General features: G+C 31.8%; 2 protein-coding genes across 2 annotated transcripts; both read left to right on the top strand.

The window, feature by feature from the left end:
• Positions 1 to 965: 965 nt before the first annotated feature.
• HELRODRAFT_163507 (hypothetical protein) lies at positions 966 to 3,444 on the top strand (the record flags this gene model as incomplete). The annotated part of the gene is made up of 4 exons (XM_009027360.1): positions 966 to 1,146; positions 1,398 to 1,482; positions 2,099 to 2,168; positions 3,388 to 3,444. The coding sequence occupies 4 exons, from the start codon at positions 966 to 968 to the stop codon at positions 3,442 to 3,444; spliced, it is 393 nt and encodes a 130-aa protein (XP_009025608.1).
• Positions 3,445 to 6,249: 2,805 nt separating this feature from the next.
• HELRODRAFT_189243 (hypothetical protein) lies at positions 6,250 to 15,928 on the top strand (the record flags this gene model as incomplete). The annotated part of the gene is made up of 19 exons (XM_009027359.1): positions 6,250 to 6,424; positions 6,925 to 7,046; positions 9,084 to 9,254; positions 10,099 to 10,203; positions 10,318 to 10,486; positions 10,554 to 10,724; positions 10,974 to 11,098; positions 11,201 to 11,296; positions 11,535 to 11,730; positions 12,060 to 12,185; positions 12,394 to 12,509; positions 12,730 to 12,816; positions 13,082 to 13,150; positions 13,488 to 13,656; positions 13,937 to 14,083; positions 14,332 to 14,405; positions 14,743 to 14,850; positions 14,920 to 14,979; positions 15,340 to 15,928. 19 exons carry the CDS (start codon positions 6,250 to 6,252, stop codon positions 15,433 to 15,435), a joined length of 2,382 nt encoding a protein of 793 aa, XP_009025607.1. The 3' UTR covers positions 15,436 to 15,928.
• Between the last annotated feature and the right edge of the window lie 1,359 nt (positions 15,929 to 17,287).

Here is a 17,287-nt window from a genome sequence, read left to right as displayed (position 1 = left end):
GACGTCAGAACGAAAAAAATTCTCGGTGAAATTTTTGACTGCATCTTTGATAACGTCGTTAATTCTGTTGTTGTTCGTTCTACCATTATTAAATCTTCCATTTTTTCGCCGTACCCAGTGAAGCCTTTCTTGGTTTGCTCGTTTCTGAACTTAGTGCCGTAGGAGGCAAAATGGGCAGGATGGGACCATCGGTGGAGTGCTTCATCAGCGAGCTACTGGTGCTCCAAAATGTCGAGAGGTTGTACGCAACTGAAGCTTTTTTAATGACAATTTCGTTATCGGTGTAGTGTAGTAACTCGTTAAAGTAAATGACTACCCTAATATAACTACTCAAAAAAGTATTTAGTTACAGTGATTCATAATTCTTAAAAATCGTAACGGTAAGGAAACATTTTTCTATTTTCGCAATTAACATTTACGAGTGGACGTGTTGAGAAACAGTTTTACTTAACTTGGGAAACTTCAACATTGCGAAGACACATCTAGCTTTCGATTCTAATGTTTTTTAATTTGATTATTAACTGGTTACTGGTACAAGAAAAACATTAATGTTCAGCAATATGGTTGTTCGAATTCATTCATCTTTATTTACTAGTGATTCTCAAAAAGTTCGATGCTAAGCTTATAAACTTTGAATAAGATGCATTTCATCGTTTATAAATGATCGTTTTTTCCAACAATTACTCCGTTAAAATTATAAATTAGATTGCACGTTCTAACTGTTATCAAATTTTCATCAAATAAATTTTAAATTTATAAATTTATTTTAAAAACATTTGTAAATTTATAAAAACGTCACTTTGCGCATTTTTTAGGTTTTTTTCTAATTTATAAAGAATAACAAACTTGTTTACATTTGGATATTGTGTTTTTATAAAAATTGCTTAGTTTTATTATTATTACATTTATAAAGATCTTTGACAAAACAAGAACATTTTAAACAACAACAAAAATGGTTTTAAAAAATGCGTAAAAATTTAAAGTTGTTAATATCTGTTTTGCAGCTTGCTGTTCTTAATGCGTTCCGGAATGGTGCCCCAGAATCAACCTGTGCGACCTTGGCACCGGAACACGGAGAAAAGTCTTTCCAAACTTCTCATCCCGGCCACACCATAACAGTAGAGAAGGATGCTTCAAATTACAAAGGTAATATCAGTTACTACTACTTCAATGTCATTTGTTTCCTCTAAGAACTGAATGGCAGAAAGACTATACAATGCGTGTCTTGCGTGGTTTTCACGCGTATTAGCTTACGTTGCGTGTCGTTGATTTCTTTGAAATAAAAGATAGTTTTCAACTTATTCAGTCGAGTTTTCTGGTTTGGTAAAAAAAATTAAATTTTGATTAAAAATTAATAAATTCGAATGGTGGAAATTGCACATGATTTTTAATGACAGTGACGATTGACAGCCTGGATGCAGAGAATAAGATTGGTGGATTCATATTGAAAGCCATGGACTTGCAAAATAAATCAATTGGCAAGTTTGTCACGATTGCTCCAAGCTCAAAATACATATGTGTTCGTCTTTTTCAAATTTTTTTTCAAATTTCCAACACTTTTATATTTACTAATTGATTATTTGTTTATAAATTAAAGTTAAGTTTAAAAAACATTTGCGTATTAACAACTGGTCTGAATTCACAAAATGTCATTTTACAGGGCAACACGGCTGTAACTCACAACACGAATCTGAATGTTTTAAAACTCCAATTTCAATGGAGCCCTCAAAATTATGTTGGATCAGCAAAATTTGCGTAAATACTTCATATAATGCAACCTTGTGGTGATTGTTTAAAATAAACTTTGTATTATGTTATAAATTAAGCATGTTTTATTAAGTTTAACACAAAACTAAGCAGATGAGTTTTTTTAAAGAAGTTGATTCCTTCATGCACTGAAGTGGCCTACGTGTTATCTCTTCAGTGCCTGTAACATATGCTGTGATGCGTCGTTTTAATATACGCTGTTTTTGTTTAGTTCTCTTGAGACTAGGAAGAGTGTTTTAGACCTTTAGCCTTTAACATTTCGTTGAAACTAAACAATTTAATTTTAGTTATTTTTAGTTAATAAATTGATAACCGATTGCCCACCCGTCAGATGCACGGTGGTGGTCAGATTCGCACATTTCTGGTTAGTCGTGAGTGACGTCATTGCTGTAAGTTCGGCGGTCAGTTTTTCAAATTTTGAACCTCTTGATTTTTTTTTCATTCCATTTGATTTATTACACTCTTTGATAATAATTATTTTTTCACATGCGTTCAACTCCTTTGACTAATTGAAAGATCACAGTGATTTAACTTTTTTTTAGGTCATATTAAAAGCTTCAATGTACAACGCTAAAAACATGATCGTCTTATGTTAGTAGTATGGATTGTTTCACTTTATGAAATTGTTTGAAGATTCGATTGATATTTTAATTCTTTATAAGTTGTTGACCGTTATTTCTTTTATATCGTTGTCACTGAACCTTTATTTGAATATTTCTGAAAACAGATATTCTTCTGATCAAGGAAACGCTGATGACGACGACGTGAACGATAATAATCAATTAAGAAATTAAATGTCATCTTCCATTAAATCATTACATTACGTCTGTAGCTACATTCATTCAATATTTCTGTGACAACAATATTCAAAATTATATTATTATTATTAACATTATCATTAATCTTTTTACCAGTTTTCAGTACATAGTCTAAAAAAAATGCAAAATAAAATATTTTGTGGTTTCATCCAATATAGCTCTTGACTGACATTGCCTATAGGACAGCTCACAACCGTTAAATGCATCACTTGTGATCCACTTATTTATAAAGCCCACTTGAAAAACTTCATTTTGTAAAAGTTCATTCATTTGCTTGTTCATTTGGTGTTCGCAACTACTGAGCGTCACAATAGTGTAATGGTAAAGAGCCTGGTACTGACGATGTTGTAGTTGTAGCGACAGGGTTCGAATCCCCGCCAGGCCACATTCAACGTGTGTGACGCATTATTTCACGTGTATTAACTTTACATGTATTGTGTGTCTGTCGTTGATGCTTCTGGAAAATATTGTAAAGAGAATTGTAATATGTAATAAATATATAATTAATTAATTAACTAATTAATTAATTAATTATATGTTCAGTCATGTTGTCAGTCAATTATATATGTCTTAGTTGCTACCATATAATCAGGTATGACAATTATGAAACTCACACTTGATCTATATGAAAGTAACATACAATTGTATAACATAATTCATTCCATGTACTAATACCTTAAAAGGAAATTATTTCATAATGTTCATGTAAATCAAAGAATTATTAATGATAGATGATTAAAATATTATAGATTATAATAATTATAGATGAAATTATTATTTTTAAATTCTCCATTGACTACAGCGTTCAATCACGTCAAAGTTCAATGACAAGAGTGCAATAGTAATAAAAGCATCGTAATAAATAATAAAAGCCAAGATAACAATTTAATAATAAAAATTATAACAACATTGATAACAAATAAAATTCATCATCATCTTCATCATCATTCTCATCATTCTCCTCCTCCTTTTCCTCCTCCTCCTCATCACATCATCATCATCACTATTATTATTATTGTAATTATTATTATTGATTTTATTATTCTAAATTCTTTCTTCAACAAACTGTTGACATTCCTACTCTCAAGCCAGTACAATTAAATGCGATGCATGCATAATTAAACCAAATGTTCAATAGCAGTATAATTAAATAATTTAGTAGCAGTTAGTTTTTATTATATACATATATATAATATTATATATATATTTATATATATTTATTAGATTAAGACTGTCAGAAATTCTATTTTCATAAATTATATATATATATATATATATATATATTACTCATAGCTCCGTGACTTTACATTACTCACAACATTGATAAATCCTTCTACATAAGCCTCAACAATCCTCACCAATATAATTTTCTGTAAACAATAAATATAAATACTGACGACGATGACGACGATGATGAAGATGGTGACGATGATGATGATGATGGTGACGATGATGGTGATGGTGACGATGATGATGATGAAGGTGATGATGGTGATGGCGGGAATGATGACGATGATGGTGACGATGATGACGATGATGATGATAGATCCATGATGATGATATTGATGATGATGATAATGTTAGCAATGTTGATGATAATGGTTATATGCTGGTTGTGGCCCAGTCATATTATCGTAAAAGTTAAGCAAGTCATAGATGCGATGATGTGGTAGAGATGAGGAAGATAATGATTATTATTATTATTATTATTATTATTATTATTATTATTATTATTATTATTATCATTATTATTATTGTTGTTATAATTATTATTGTTTTTAAAAAATCATAACATGACAGGGTCGAAATCTGTTACAACATAAATCTGTTACAATGCAAGACAAGCAGGTGATGATTAAATATAAAGTAAAAGATGACAGTAATTTTGTTGGTGGTAAATTATGATTAGGACTAAGATAGTGAATAGAGGATGATGACAAGATATAAAAATTATAAGTGATGATGATGGTAATGGCTGGTTCTGATTTATGATGATGATAATGATGAATATGACGATGATGAAAACAATGATTGACGATGATGATGATAACGATGATGATGATAATGATGATTATGTTGGTGTTGATGATGATGATGATGGTGAAGATGATGATGATGATGACGATGCCGATCATATCATAGTTTACATTGTTTCCATCGTTACTATCGTCACGAACGCCATGATTATAAGTGTTTACCACTATCACCATCATCATCATCCTTATCATAAGCACCCTCAAGACATCCATCATCATCATCATCAAAATCATCTCAATCATCATGTTTATGTTTGTTAAAATATTTTAATTTTCCAAAATCTTGAGTAAAGTTATGCTTGTGCGAGTATGTTTATGTGATGTGAGTGTGTGTGTGTCTGTGTGTCTGTGTGTGTGTGTCTGTGTGTGTGTAGCTATATATGCAATGACACGATTGTGTGGTAATCAACTAAGAGTTAGCTGCCTTGCAAACAAACAGCAGAGTATTGTTTTTTTGCTGCTACTACGAACTTGTGTTGTTCATACAAACAAAAGCTGTACAATTCCACGAATTTTATGTCGTGTCATGTAGTATGCATTATTGCTAAGTGAATAACAGTATGCGTAAGTTTTAGTAACTACCAGTGGTACATACTGTTTTAGATAAAATGAATTTTTCAGTAGTAATAGCAGTATAAATGCAATCACATGCTCTCATACACAATAACACACCGACACGACACACGCAATTTAATCTTTTTGAATATAATTTTGTGTTTCCCATGCCATTACGGGCTTTCGTTTTTTTTTATCCTCTGTCTCCAACTGATTTCAATTTTTAAAACTCCATCCCGTCCCGATAACAGGAGCAAAGTTTTTGCTGAAGCCTGTTTGCCGAACCACTTTGGTTATCCCGAACGACAAAAGAGTCAGTAAATATTCTTCATTATTTTCTTGTCATCATTCTGTTGCTGGTTTTTACAACAGTACAGCAAGCCTCCTGCTAACTACACACACCACACCACGAACACTACACACACCACGCACACCACACACCACACATATATTGTGTGTGTGTGTGTGTGTGTGTGTGTGGTGAGACTGAGAGTGTATCATTCGTGTTTTACCTGATGTATACGTGTTTTAATGATTGGCCACAGGTGTGGCCTGCTGCGTTGGCAATGAATAAATGTAAAAAATTGTAGTTGTGATGTTCATTGTTTTGTTTCATAAAGCATTTATATATTTTCAGTGAGAAATGTTCATTCTTCTCATTAGTATATCGCACGCTAAAAAATGAAAAATTAAAGGTAATATATAACATACATTACCGTATGCAATGATGTGAGATCCACCGACGGTTCTAATACAAAATGTCTGCTATACATGTCATTTTTTTAAACCACGCAACTGCATACTTAAACACATCTTATAAGATATAATGTATAAAACACAGTCTATAGAGAATCTAACGCATTATATTGTATATGTAACGCGCACATAACTTATTAAGGAGTTTATATAAATTAATGGAATATTCGCTCGGAAAAGAAAGAATTCAAGTCCTCATAAAAAAACTATTTTAAAACTTTTAATTAAGTTTTAGAGAGATAACTTTATCGACTGTAAAAAAAACATTGAACTGAGAAATCTTAAAGAAATCTTGAAATTTAACTCTAACCTCAATCATGATACTCAAAAATATAATAGTTTTGTTCAGTTATTTATTTGTTGCGGTGGCCTTTCCAGGAGGAGCTCCAGAACAAACTTGTACTAGTTTAGCTCCTAGTCACAGTTCTTCTTTCCAAACCTCACTTTCATCTTATATCATCACTACAAATCAGACTGGTTCAACGTTCATAGGTTTGTTCGTCAACTTGACATTCAAAAATATATAATTCTATTAAATGTAATTAATTATGATAGCATTTTTTGAAATATCATTTATATATTTGTTAAACTGGAAATTAATATTGCACCCGTTTGAAGACATTGGTTTCCAAATTATATATTCATTGCTAAATGAGTTTTATCACAACCATCAAAATAGGTTGTGTCGAACAGTTTCATTGAATTTGTTTTTTATTAGTTTTCAAGACTATCTCTACACTGATGCTGTTGTTATTTCGTTTGTATTCAAAATTTTTGAAAATTTTTCTTTCCTATTGTTTGGACAGTTGCTGGTGTTTAGGTAGTGTCGAAAAAAGAGGCAAACATTCATATTTTCTTCAATTCATTTAAATATCCGAGGGTATTTATATTTGAGAATTTTAAAGTGTAATTTATTAGAATCATGACTTCATAATTGTTTCTTATTAGTATTATTTATTCATTTTGTAAAAACAATTTCAAAATTTCTGAAGTGTCAATCTCCTCGAATAAGAGCGAAAACTTCACCGGATTTATATTGGGAGCCTTCAGCAGCAGCAGCAGCACCCCGATAGGAGTCTTCACGAATGTGGATTCCAACACAAAACAAATATGCGTTAGTTCGTTTAAACATTTTTTTCAAGACGGCTAAGAACTGACGTTGAGTTAAAAAAAAAATCAAAATTAAATCATATTTATACTAGTCATATGTATATCAGTCCAATACAGCGGTTACTCAAACAAGGGCAGCTGGCTTTTCTAAAGTTACATTCACTTGGGATCCCAAGGCATTTGTTGGAGAATTTAATTTTAAGTGAGTTAAAATCTTTAAAAAAAATTAAATATTTTTATTGGCTTGAAAAATTAAAAAATAACTGTCTACTGGTACTTATGCTCAAAAATAAGGAACGTATTCAACAGATAATAAAGTTGTTAAATAAATAATCGTTTAAACTAAAAACCGAGTTTATCATTTCAATTTTTTAAATATTCAAAAATTATTAAGTGCCACTGTAGTGCAGACGAAAACAATGTACTGGAGTATCCAGAGTGGGTCAATAAATTATTCCCCAGCAGGTCCTGCAGTGACGATCGCATCAGCATCAACTTTAACTTCAACAACGAATTATGTAACTACTGTTTTTAATTTGATCACAACTCAAGTAATAACAACAACAAGCAACAACAATTTGCTAGGTAGTTCAGTCATTTCATCCCAGAAAACTTCACTCACTGCATTAACCAACAGTTACGCGCCATCAGCAACATCCTCAACACCAGCAGCAACCACACCGGCCACTTCAGCAAAAATAACAACTTTTTTAGCTGAAGCATTAACAACAGCAGCAGCAAAAACAAATCATTCTTCATCGCTTTCTACAACTCTATATCTAGTAAGAAATTCATAAATAAAGCACGATCTATGTTATTTTCAAAAAGTGCTTTGAACTCTCAAAAATCTTTGTTTATAAAAAAAATGTTTAAATATTCTTATCTATTTTTGTTTCTATTTAAATTTTTTTCAAACACCATTAACATCTTACTTCCACTTGTTGTATTGAATTTTTTTTTTACAACATATCCTGCCAACATTGATAGGTCAGTTATCTGTACAGTTTTTCTACATATTTTCTGGTATCTTTATTTCATATAGATACATATTGCAACCCATTTTTAATATCTTCTACTCCAACACTATTTTTGTTATTCTTCATTTTGCTTCTCTAACAAACGCATAGTCACCTAAGCAGGTTATTCTATACTTATGTTAAACATTTTTGCAATAAAAGCTCTACTACCCACACCACATAACGTTTTTACACATTTTGTATGCAAGCACAAACACTGCATCGTACACGCATGGCGTATAATTTTTTTTAGTTTCATAAAGACGTTATTTGAACCAGGCATCGCGTATCTGCCTGCACGGAACATGACACTTCTACCGACTGAGCTAACTCACCGACCATATGCTTCATATAGATAAAAAATAATATGTTTCTTGATAGTGAAAACGTTTTAACACGTGCATCTTGAATGTGATGAACAAATTTGGGAAGAGGTTTCATGCCTTCGTCTCTACCTGTACTGTAGAAACAACATGCGATCTATGCAGGCGGTACTTTCTTTCTACCTGCTCATTCACATTTTACTCACGACGATCACGTTTTGTTATTTCATTAGCAAACATTTAACAAGGCTGAAAATGTCGAGCTGTGACTGAATGCAAATGCAGCTCTAAGCTTAGAAGTGATTTCTATAAATGAACGCGCTCATGTACAAGCTGCATGCAATATAGTTGATTGAATGGAAAAGCAGAATGGAATACACAACTAAAAATTAAAACAGTTCAAAAAATTGTGCAAATTAAAATTGAATATGAAACATGAAAAACCACAAGCATGAAAATATAAAAAATTTTGTACCATCAAATATTTTGCCATTCCCAAGATCAACAAATACAAACAGTGATAAACATATATCTTGTTAAACAATCACAACACACAGTGATAAACATATATTTTGTTAAACAATCACACACACGCGCGCACACACACACACACACACAACATATACACACATAGATACATTCATGCATACATTCACTTACACACGCACGCGTGCACATACAAATATACAACCAACATTCAAGCAGAACCCACAAGGGCAGGCAGCAAATGGATCGTTCGCGTGTCCAAACCAAGAATGTGTGATAACATGGGGCACGAGTGCTCAGAGTGGGTACATGGATGTGAGCCTGCAAGGAAGGATCAATGAAGTGACTAACTACATTGCTATGGCCTACTCGGTCGATGACGAAATGGTTATTGTTTCCGTTAACAAATTTGATAGGATAACACTGTTTATCAGTTTTTTGTTATGTGTGTGTTTGTTGCTGCTATACAAGATTTTAATAGTATCAGTTTGTGATATAATTCTATGGTTCACTTTTTCTCTATATTTTTGCAGGATTGCTTTTTTCATAAATGTCTGACACTGTTTGAATGGTTAACTTCAAATAAAGATCTTTTTATTTAAATAAAGATTGATCATTTTTCATACCAAACAAAATATAAACTTTTAAATTGTTTGTTATAGTTGTATTTTAAGAAAACTCAATTTCAATATTGATTGTGATGAAATCAATCAATCAATCAACCAACCAACCAACCAACCAACCAATCAACCAACCAATCAATCAATCAAGAGACCATCCAAATTATAAAACCACCGAGAAAACGTGCCGTCATCACGCTAAACTTAAACCAACAGGGAGATTTGAGTGTCACTCTGTTTCAAGTGCTCATAAATTTTAATTTCGGGGTACTGTGAAAGTTCAAGATAAAATACCATACTTTGTCGAATGCGTCATAAATATTTCAAACTCAAAGTTGAATAAATGTTAATGTATTAAGTAACAGCAAACACATAATCACATGCACTCGACTTCACTTTAACAATTTTTTTTCATCAATAGTTGTTTACTACTTTTTTAATCATAATTGTGATGATGACGTGATGACATAATCAAGTTATGATTTATGAAATTTTATATAAAAAAAAACTTACAATTGTCAGACACGTGCTGAACAAAAATACACATAATGAACACTTTACATCGACAGTGTACATCATTGTTTTTCCAATTTAAGTAAAATTTCAATCAGGGCCGTGACAGCGTTATTGCGTGTTTCAAGGACCCGTCTACAAACCAGTTTAAAATCATCCTCTCGTACAATGGTGAAGAAAAGAGCAATGTTTTTGTTAGCATGGTAAGTTCGTTATAAGGAAAATAAAACATACTTTGTTTTATGTAACAAAGTTTAAGTTGCACTTGAATGACATAAAACCATTTCTACCTTGTGTTGAATAAAATTTGTATTCAGCCGTCAAATTTCATCATTAACACTTCTGGTGATTATGTTGATGGAGCATTGAAGTGCAAGTTCTCGCAGTTGCTGATTCCCTTCAATGATTCCTCCAAGTCGGATAAGATATTTTACCCTGGAGACGGGAATTTTTACCTGCTTTATGCCACCGGTCCAATGAACAACGGTAGATTGCAACTTTAAATCATCAGTTTAGGAAAATAATTTTGGCTAATACTCTTGAATATTTCCAGGAAAATTTATTTTTCAATTCCGTATATTTCAAAGATACCAAGACGTTGAAAATACACACCGTGAAACATTCTTCAAGAACTGCATACAATTTTTCGACTGCAGCTCAAACTCCAACGACAGCTTCAACCACCACCACTACCACCACCACAACAACCACAGCCACAACAAAGGTGATGTTTAAGAGTTATAAAACCCATTTTTATTGATTATTTTATTATAATAGATTATTCGAACTATTTGTTAAAAGATTTTCACTAGATAAAAAACGTTTTATATAAATTGCTTTATTTACAATATTTTAATGCGGTTCGATTCATTCTTTACAAAAATTTAAAATGTTTTTCAAAATTCGAGCAAATAAAAAAATTGAATGAGCAATTCATTTTGACAGAATCCAGGCAGTTCGTTCGTTTGTTCAGAAAACAGATGTGCCTTCACTTGGTCGAAAAGTGCCAGAGCTGGTTATGTAGATTTCAAATTGGAGGGTCCTGTCAAAACCAAATCAGATTATATCGCTATCGGTTTCTCGTTGGACGATAAAATGGTTAGGAATGTTTTTAAGAAATTATTCTTTCATTAACATGTTTGTTCTAAATAATGAAGACTGAAATATTTTATGTCGGTAACATTTAACGACCACTTGCAGGGCGACGACAGCGTTGTAAGTTGCTACCTGAATGGCACCTCCTGCGCTATTCGATTGTCAAAAAATACCGGCAAAACCAACAGCTACGTATCGCCTGTCAGTCCTTCTCAATACTTTCAATTTTTTATTTCATTTAAAAAAAACACAAATAATATATAATTTTTGCTCTTATTGTTGAAAAACATTAGTTGTTGAAAGATTAAATTTTAAGAATAACAATAATTAAGAACGACCACTTGCAGGTTAAGAATAATTTTTTCCAAAGACACATAAAATTGTTTTGGTTAATGTTTTCAATTAACGAAGAAAACCAGCATTTTTTTAACGCCTACAGCCGTCAGACACGTTCATAATGGACAAATCAGGTGAGTACGTGAACGGAATGTTACGATGCAGTTACTCCCAAGCCATGAGAAATGGGACGAGTACATCATCCAGGAGGAAGAAGAGAGCCGCTGGAGACACCATCTTTTTTCCCGGGGACAGAAATTACTACTTGCTCTACGCTACGGGCGGCATTCAGCCAAACGGTACGTTTTTTAAATTGTTTGTTAAAATAATAAAATAATTAAATTATATTAAATGATTAATAAATTAAATAACTAAATAATTAAATTAAATTTTGTTAAATTTGATTATTCCCTTGCAGAAATGAGAACATTTATGCAAGAGAATCATCCAATTTTTCATTTCTTTTTCATAAGCATCATGTTTGACAATATTGTGACAATATGTTTGACATTTCCATTTATGAAATAACAGTAAAGGTACTAAAATTGTAGATGCACAAAATTAGATGAAGTTTAATTTAAAAGTGCAAAAATGAAATTAAAAAATAATATCTTAAACAACCAACTAGCGAACGACCAACTGCTAGCTTACCACAATTCCAGATTCGCCTCCTCATCCGCTCTCAACCTCACCGATTTCGCTGTGACCAGTGTTGGCTCTTCAAAAGTTTCTAACAGTCTCATCAAAGCTCATGGTAGAGTTTTTTTCTAATTTTATTCTGTCAGAACAACATTTAGGAAGAGAATTCTTTTACAAGCAACTCACTAATTTTCCAATTCAGTATCTGATCGTCGGCAGAAATGATTAGAATATTGTTTTGCAAACGTCATGCAGCTTTTAGAAAGAAACTAAAAAGTCATCTTAAAAGTCATAAATGAATATTAAAAAAATTTTTTTAAAAGGTATTTTGATGGTGATTGCCTGGCTTATGTGCGCCAGTACGGGCATGCTGCTTCCGAGGTACTTCAAATCAGCATGGAAGGATAGCAAGCTCTGCAAACAAGCTGTCTGGTTCAGGGTTTGTAGTTGTTCATGTTGTGATGATTCAATCAACTGACTCTAATTTTGACGTAATTATTATAGTTATTTTAATAGTATTTTTTCATACTGTGGTCGTAATCTTATTTTTGGTTATTAATTTTCCTTGTTTTATGTTTTAAAAAACATTTTTTGCTCATCAACTCATTTATTCATTTAATTATTCATATAATATTATGTACCACCACCAAACACCGTAGTTGCACCAAGTCATGATGTCATCCGTATTCATCCTGACATCTATCGCCTTCATCATCATCTTCTGTGAGAGGATGGGCTATGCTTCGGTGGGTTCAATCATCTAATTGTTCATGAGTGTTGTTTTAAGATTACAATAGTGTTGTTGTTGTCGTCGTTGTTGTTGTTTTTGGTAGTTGTTTATGTTGATGTCGTCGTCTTCAGTATAGTTAAATTTTATGAATTTTCTTTCACCAACATCAAATTGTTATGATTGCATTTATTAAAAATTTAAATTTCAATGAACCAATTTGATGGAGTTGGCTAGATGATAACTTATTCAGAACATTTTTTTTGTTAAATTCACACTACCAGTCTACACTTGGTATCGACAGCGCTCACCCGCCACTGGGCATCATAGTCATGATACTCGTGTTTCTAAATGTTGGTTTCAATTTTATATAATTGGTTAAATTGTTTTTTTTTTGATTTATAGAGTTTTTATTTTGTAAACGTTTCTGCAATATTTAAACCATTATTTAAACCATAAACCACAATTATTAACAATAATTTAAACATTTTAAGTAATTCTTAAATGTAAATTAAAACCTACCAACAACAACTTGTGGTTAATGCTTTTTAATAATTTGTAAGGAAAATATTTTCAATGCAGCAATTCACAATATAACAATTCATAACTCAACAATTCACAATATAACAATTCATAACTCAACAATTCACAATAAAACAATTCAACAACTCACAACTCAACAATTCACAGCTCAACAATTCACAACACAGCAATTCACAACTCAACAATTCACGAGTCAACAATTCATCATTGCAACAGCCCTTCATGTCCTTATTCCGTTGTGCACCAACTCACAAGAATCGTTGGTTGTTCAACATTGCTCATCTCTTGGTTGGACAGTTTGCTCTGATCATTGCAGGTGACATTAATGTGATGACATCAAAAACAATATCAATAGCAACAATATCATTAACAACAACATCATTCAACAATTATCTCAATGTTAATCAATCATGATCCTTCTTCATTTTCCTAGGAACGGTTGTCAATTTTCAAAACTTATTTATATTCCTGGCCACTTTTTAAATATTTTTCAAACCAGATATCAATGATAAAATAAATAAAAAACATTGACCATAAAAACAATCCGAAACGAAACATCATCAATAACTAAAAACACTGAACAATTGCACGGGCAGTGATAAACATATTCCTGTCGTTCTACATGAAGATGTCCAACATGAACTACGGCTGGGTGCAGTGGGTTATGGTGGCCCTCATTGTCTACCACACGTGCATGGAAATCCTACTGCTGGCCCACGACAAATACCTCAACTCACCAGCTCGTCAGTTTTTTTTTCAATTTTCAATTTCTGAATCATGCGCATTTTGATATGGAATGTGCAAATTTAGCTAACCTTTGAGTGTTGGATGTTTCATTGTGAGATGAGTTTTATTGTAATGCTGACAGTTTTCTAATGGAAACAATTTGCCTTTTTTGATATTTCAAACAATTTTCTTTTAAAGTTGATAAAAATGTTTTCAAAATAGTGTGCATACTTTTGAATTTGTTTGAAAATTTTGATCTTTTCAGACTCCTCAAAATCAGACGTTGCATCCTCGAATAATAATTTTGGGTTCAGCGAACCACGAAGGGAAACAGACTGGGTTTGTTGCCTTTGTCCTTTAAATAATAAAGACAAAAAAATTTTTATTATTTGCGCTAGATACTTTTATTATTGTTATTTCGCTATATTTATGTTTCAATTTAAAAAATCTCTCAAGTCAAGGGAGAGCAAACTACGGCCAGCGGGCCGCATGAGGTCCGTGAAGCTATTTTATGCGGCCCGCGAGGCATTTTCAACATTTTTTAAAAATTAGAAATTATGAATGAAATAATGCAATTCCCAAGAAAAGGTCGGGAGCAAGATATCATGAGCAAAAAAAATAGGTCGTCAGCCATAAATGATCAGGATGAACATGTTACAAAATTCCCCCTCCCCAGTTAACGGTCGATAAATGTACATATGCGGCCCTCGAAAAGTCAAATAGTTTTCAATGCGGCCCTCACAGCGAAAAGTTTGCTCACTCCTGTCTTAAGTGCATCTCAGAGGTTATATCAACAAACAAACACACACACATACACACACACAGTAAATACACGCGATTTAACATATCGCAGACATTTCATGTGATTGGGGAAGATAACTTGACATTTGAGCACAGTTACTGTACTGAAAAAGTTACAATCATCACTCCGATGATATTCTTATTATCATGAATGTGCAAGTTATTCAGCTGAAAAAAAGTTACCTGTGTTGAAAATTTTGTTTATCGGTACGATTCTGACATAAAACAAAAATTTCTAAGCCTGGAGACCAGGGATCGCCTACAAATTTATAAAAAGAATATTTTCAATTTTGCAATATAATTTATTTAGAGCATTAGCAAAATAAGTAGATAAGTTTGTATAGCTTTGTTTTTTATTTATGAAACTAAGTGAAGTGACACGACAGACGAAACGATGACAAAAATGTTGCTATGATGTCAATAATAGCAAACATTAAAAATAAATAATAAGTCGACCTTACAAAATTTTCAGGTTTCCATCATAAAGACCATCCTGATCATCTGCCAGTGGGTGGGGGTCACAGGGCTGGCCATCGCCATCTGCGTGGGCATCGGTATCGCCTTATAGTCACAAAGGAGTGGTGATGACGAAGACGACGACGATGATGTTGTTGATAATGGCGAAGGATGGATGTAGTGATGAGTATGAAAGTGACAGTGATGTGGAATAGAAAATCCGAAAAATTATACCATAAGCACGGTGATACTTTTTAGTTTTAATTTTTTATAAAGTGCCGTTAAACATTCCATTTTGTTTCATATATCAGTTCATTGATTGAAAAATATTTTATAAATCAACAAAATAATAAATTTAATATATATTATATATTTTAATAAAATTAAAATTCCACCATATTGATACGTGACGTGAAAATATTTCATTCAACTTTAAAATTGTATTCAACTGTTTATATTTTTATGAATTTCTGTGTTTCTTAATGCACTTTTTAAAGATAGGTTTACATTTAAAGTTAATCTGAAATTAATTTCATTGGTAAATTTGAAGTTTTAATCTTTTCTGTCTAACATTGAACAAAAAAATAAATTCATTCATTCATTCATTTGTTGTCATTTTCTTTTTAAATTTCAAATTTGACTGCAAATGTCTTAAAAATATAATTATAGATGTTTTTCGAGTTATGATGAGACGTGCCAATGAAATTATCTTGCCTTAATCTGTCAGACTTTTGTAAGATACTTTCTTATCGGTATCTTTTTCATGTAAAACATTTACTTTAAATTACGATAACTTACATGTGCATCTATTTTTGTATCTGTGTATCTATTACACTATTTTCGTATCTGTGTATCTATTACACTATTTTTGTATCTGTGTATCTATTACACTATTTTTGTATCTGTGTATCTATTACACTAATTTTGTATCTGTGTATCTATTATACTATTTGTGTATCTGTGTATCTATTACATTATTTTTGTATCTGTGTATTTATTCCTCTATATTTATAATAATAACAGATTTGACGTCTTTTTTGATATAGTTCATAAAAATATCATTTCAATAATTTATTATTTATATTTTTTTTTATAATTGTTATTATCTTTTTTTAACTAAAATTCGACGCGGCTTCTTATTAAGAGAAAATGATTAGACAGAGTAACCAAGTTGTATTAGGCAGACATAGGTGGTCTAGCTAATCTTTGTGCGTTCTTTCAAATAACTTTCCTTAATTCTTATAACAATTATTTTAACTTTTGTTATTTATTTGGTTAACGTATTCTATTAAGGTAACATTTTTGTGATTTTCCTCAGTTTTATCCATGCTTCCATTTTTAGTAATATTTCCATCTTTTTTTTGTAAGGTTTGCAAGGTTCTAAAAAAACAGATACTTATATCGAGATGTTGTTTTCTATCAAAATTTTCATGAATTGTTATTATTATAAAAAAAACTTGTATAGCGACTCTTATAGAACTACCCAAAGTCGCTATCCAATTGTTCATGCCAGATTACTTACTGTTTTAAATTCGCACGTTAAAAAATGTGAAATTTTGGCGCCATTTACGTTGTGCGTTGGGCGCTATATAATTAAATTGTTATTATTATAGTTATTGTATCTTTGTCGTTGTTATTTATCCAGTGGATTATTTTACTAAATGTTTTATTGGTAATAAATCTGTTTGTATGTTAATGTGTTTGAATGTTTGCTTGTGTGTGTGTGTGTGTGTGTGTGTGTGTGTGTGTGTGGTGTGTGTGTTTATTTATGTACGCATGTTAAGTATGTGTGAGTATACATGCGTAGGTGCGTGTATGTATATCACACACTTTTATATCAAAAGGACTATTATGCATGAATATTTGATGTGCATGTTTGTGTATGTGTGAATGTACCTTCGATGTGTTTGTGTATGTGTGAATGTACTTTTGATGTGTATGTGTGAATGTACCTTTGATGTGTG

This window comes from Helobdella robusta (genome assembly GCF_000326865.2).
Source record: "Helobdella robusta unplaced genomic scaffold HELROscaffold_5, whole genome shotgun sequence".
NCBI lineage: Eukaryota > Metazoa > Annelida > Clitellata > Rhynchobdellida > Glossiphoniidae > Helobdella > Helobdella robusta.
Note: the sequence above shows the minus strand (reverse complement) of the source record. Positions and strands in the feature narration are given on the sequence as shown.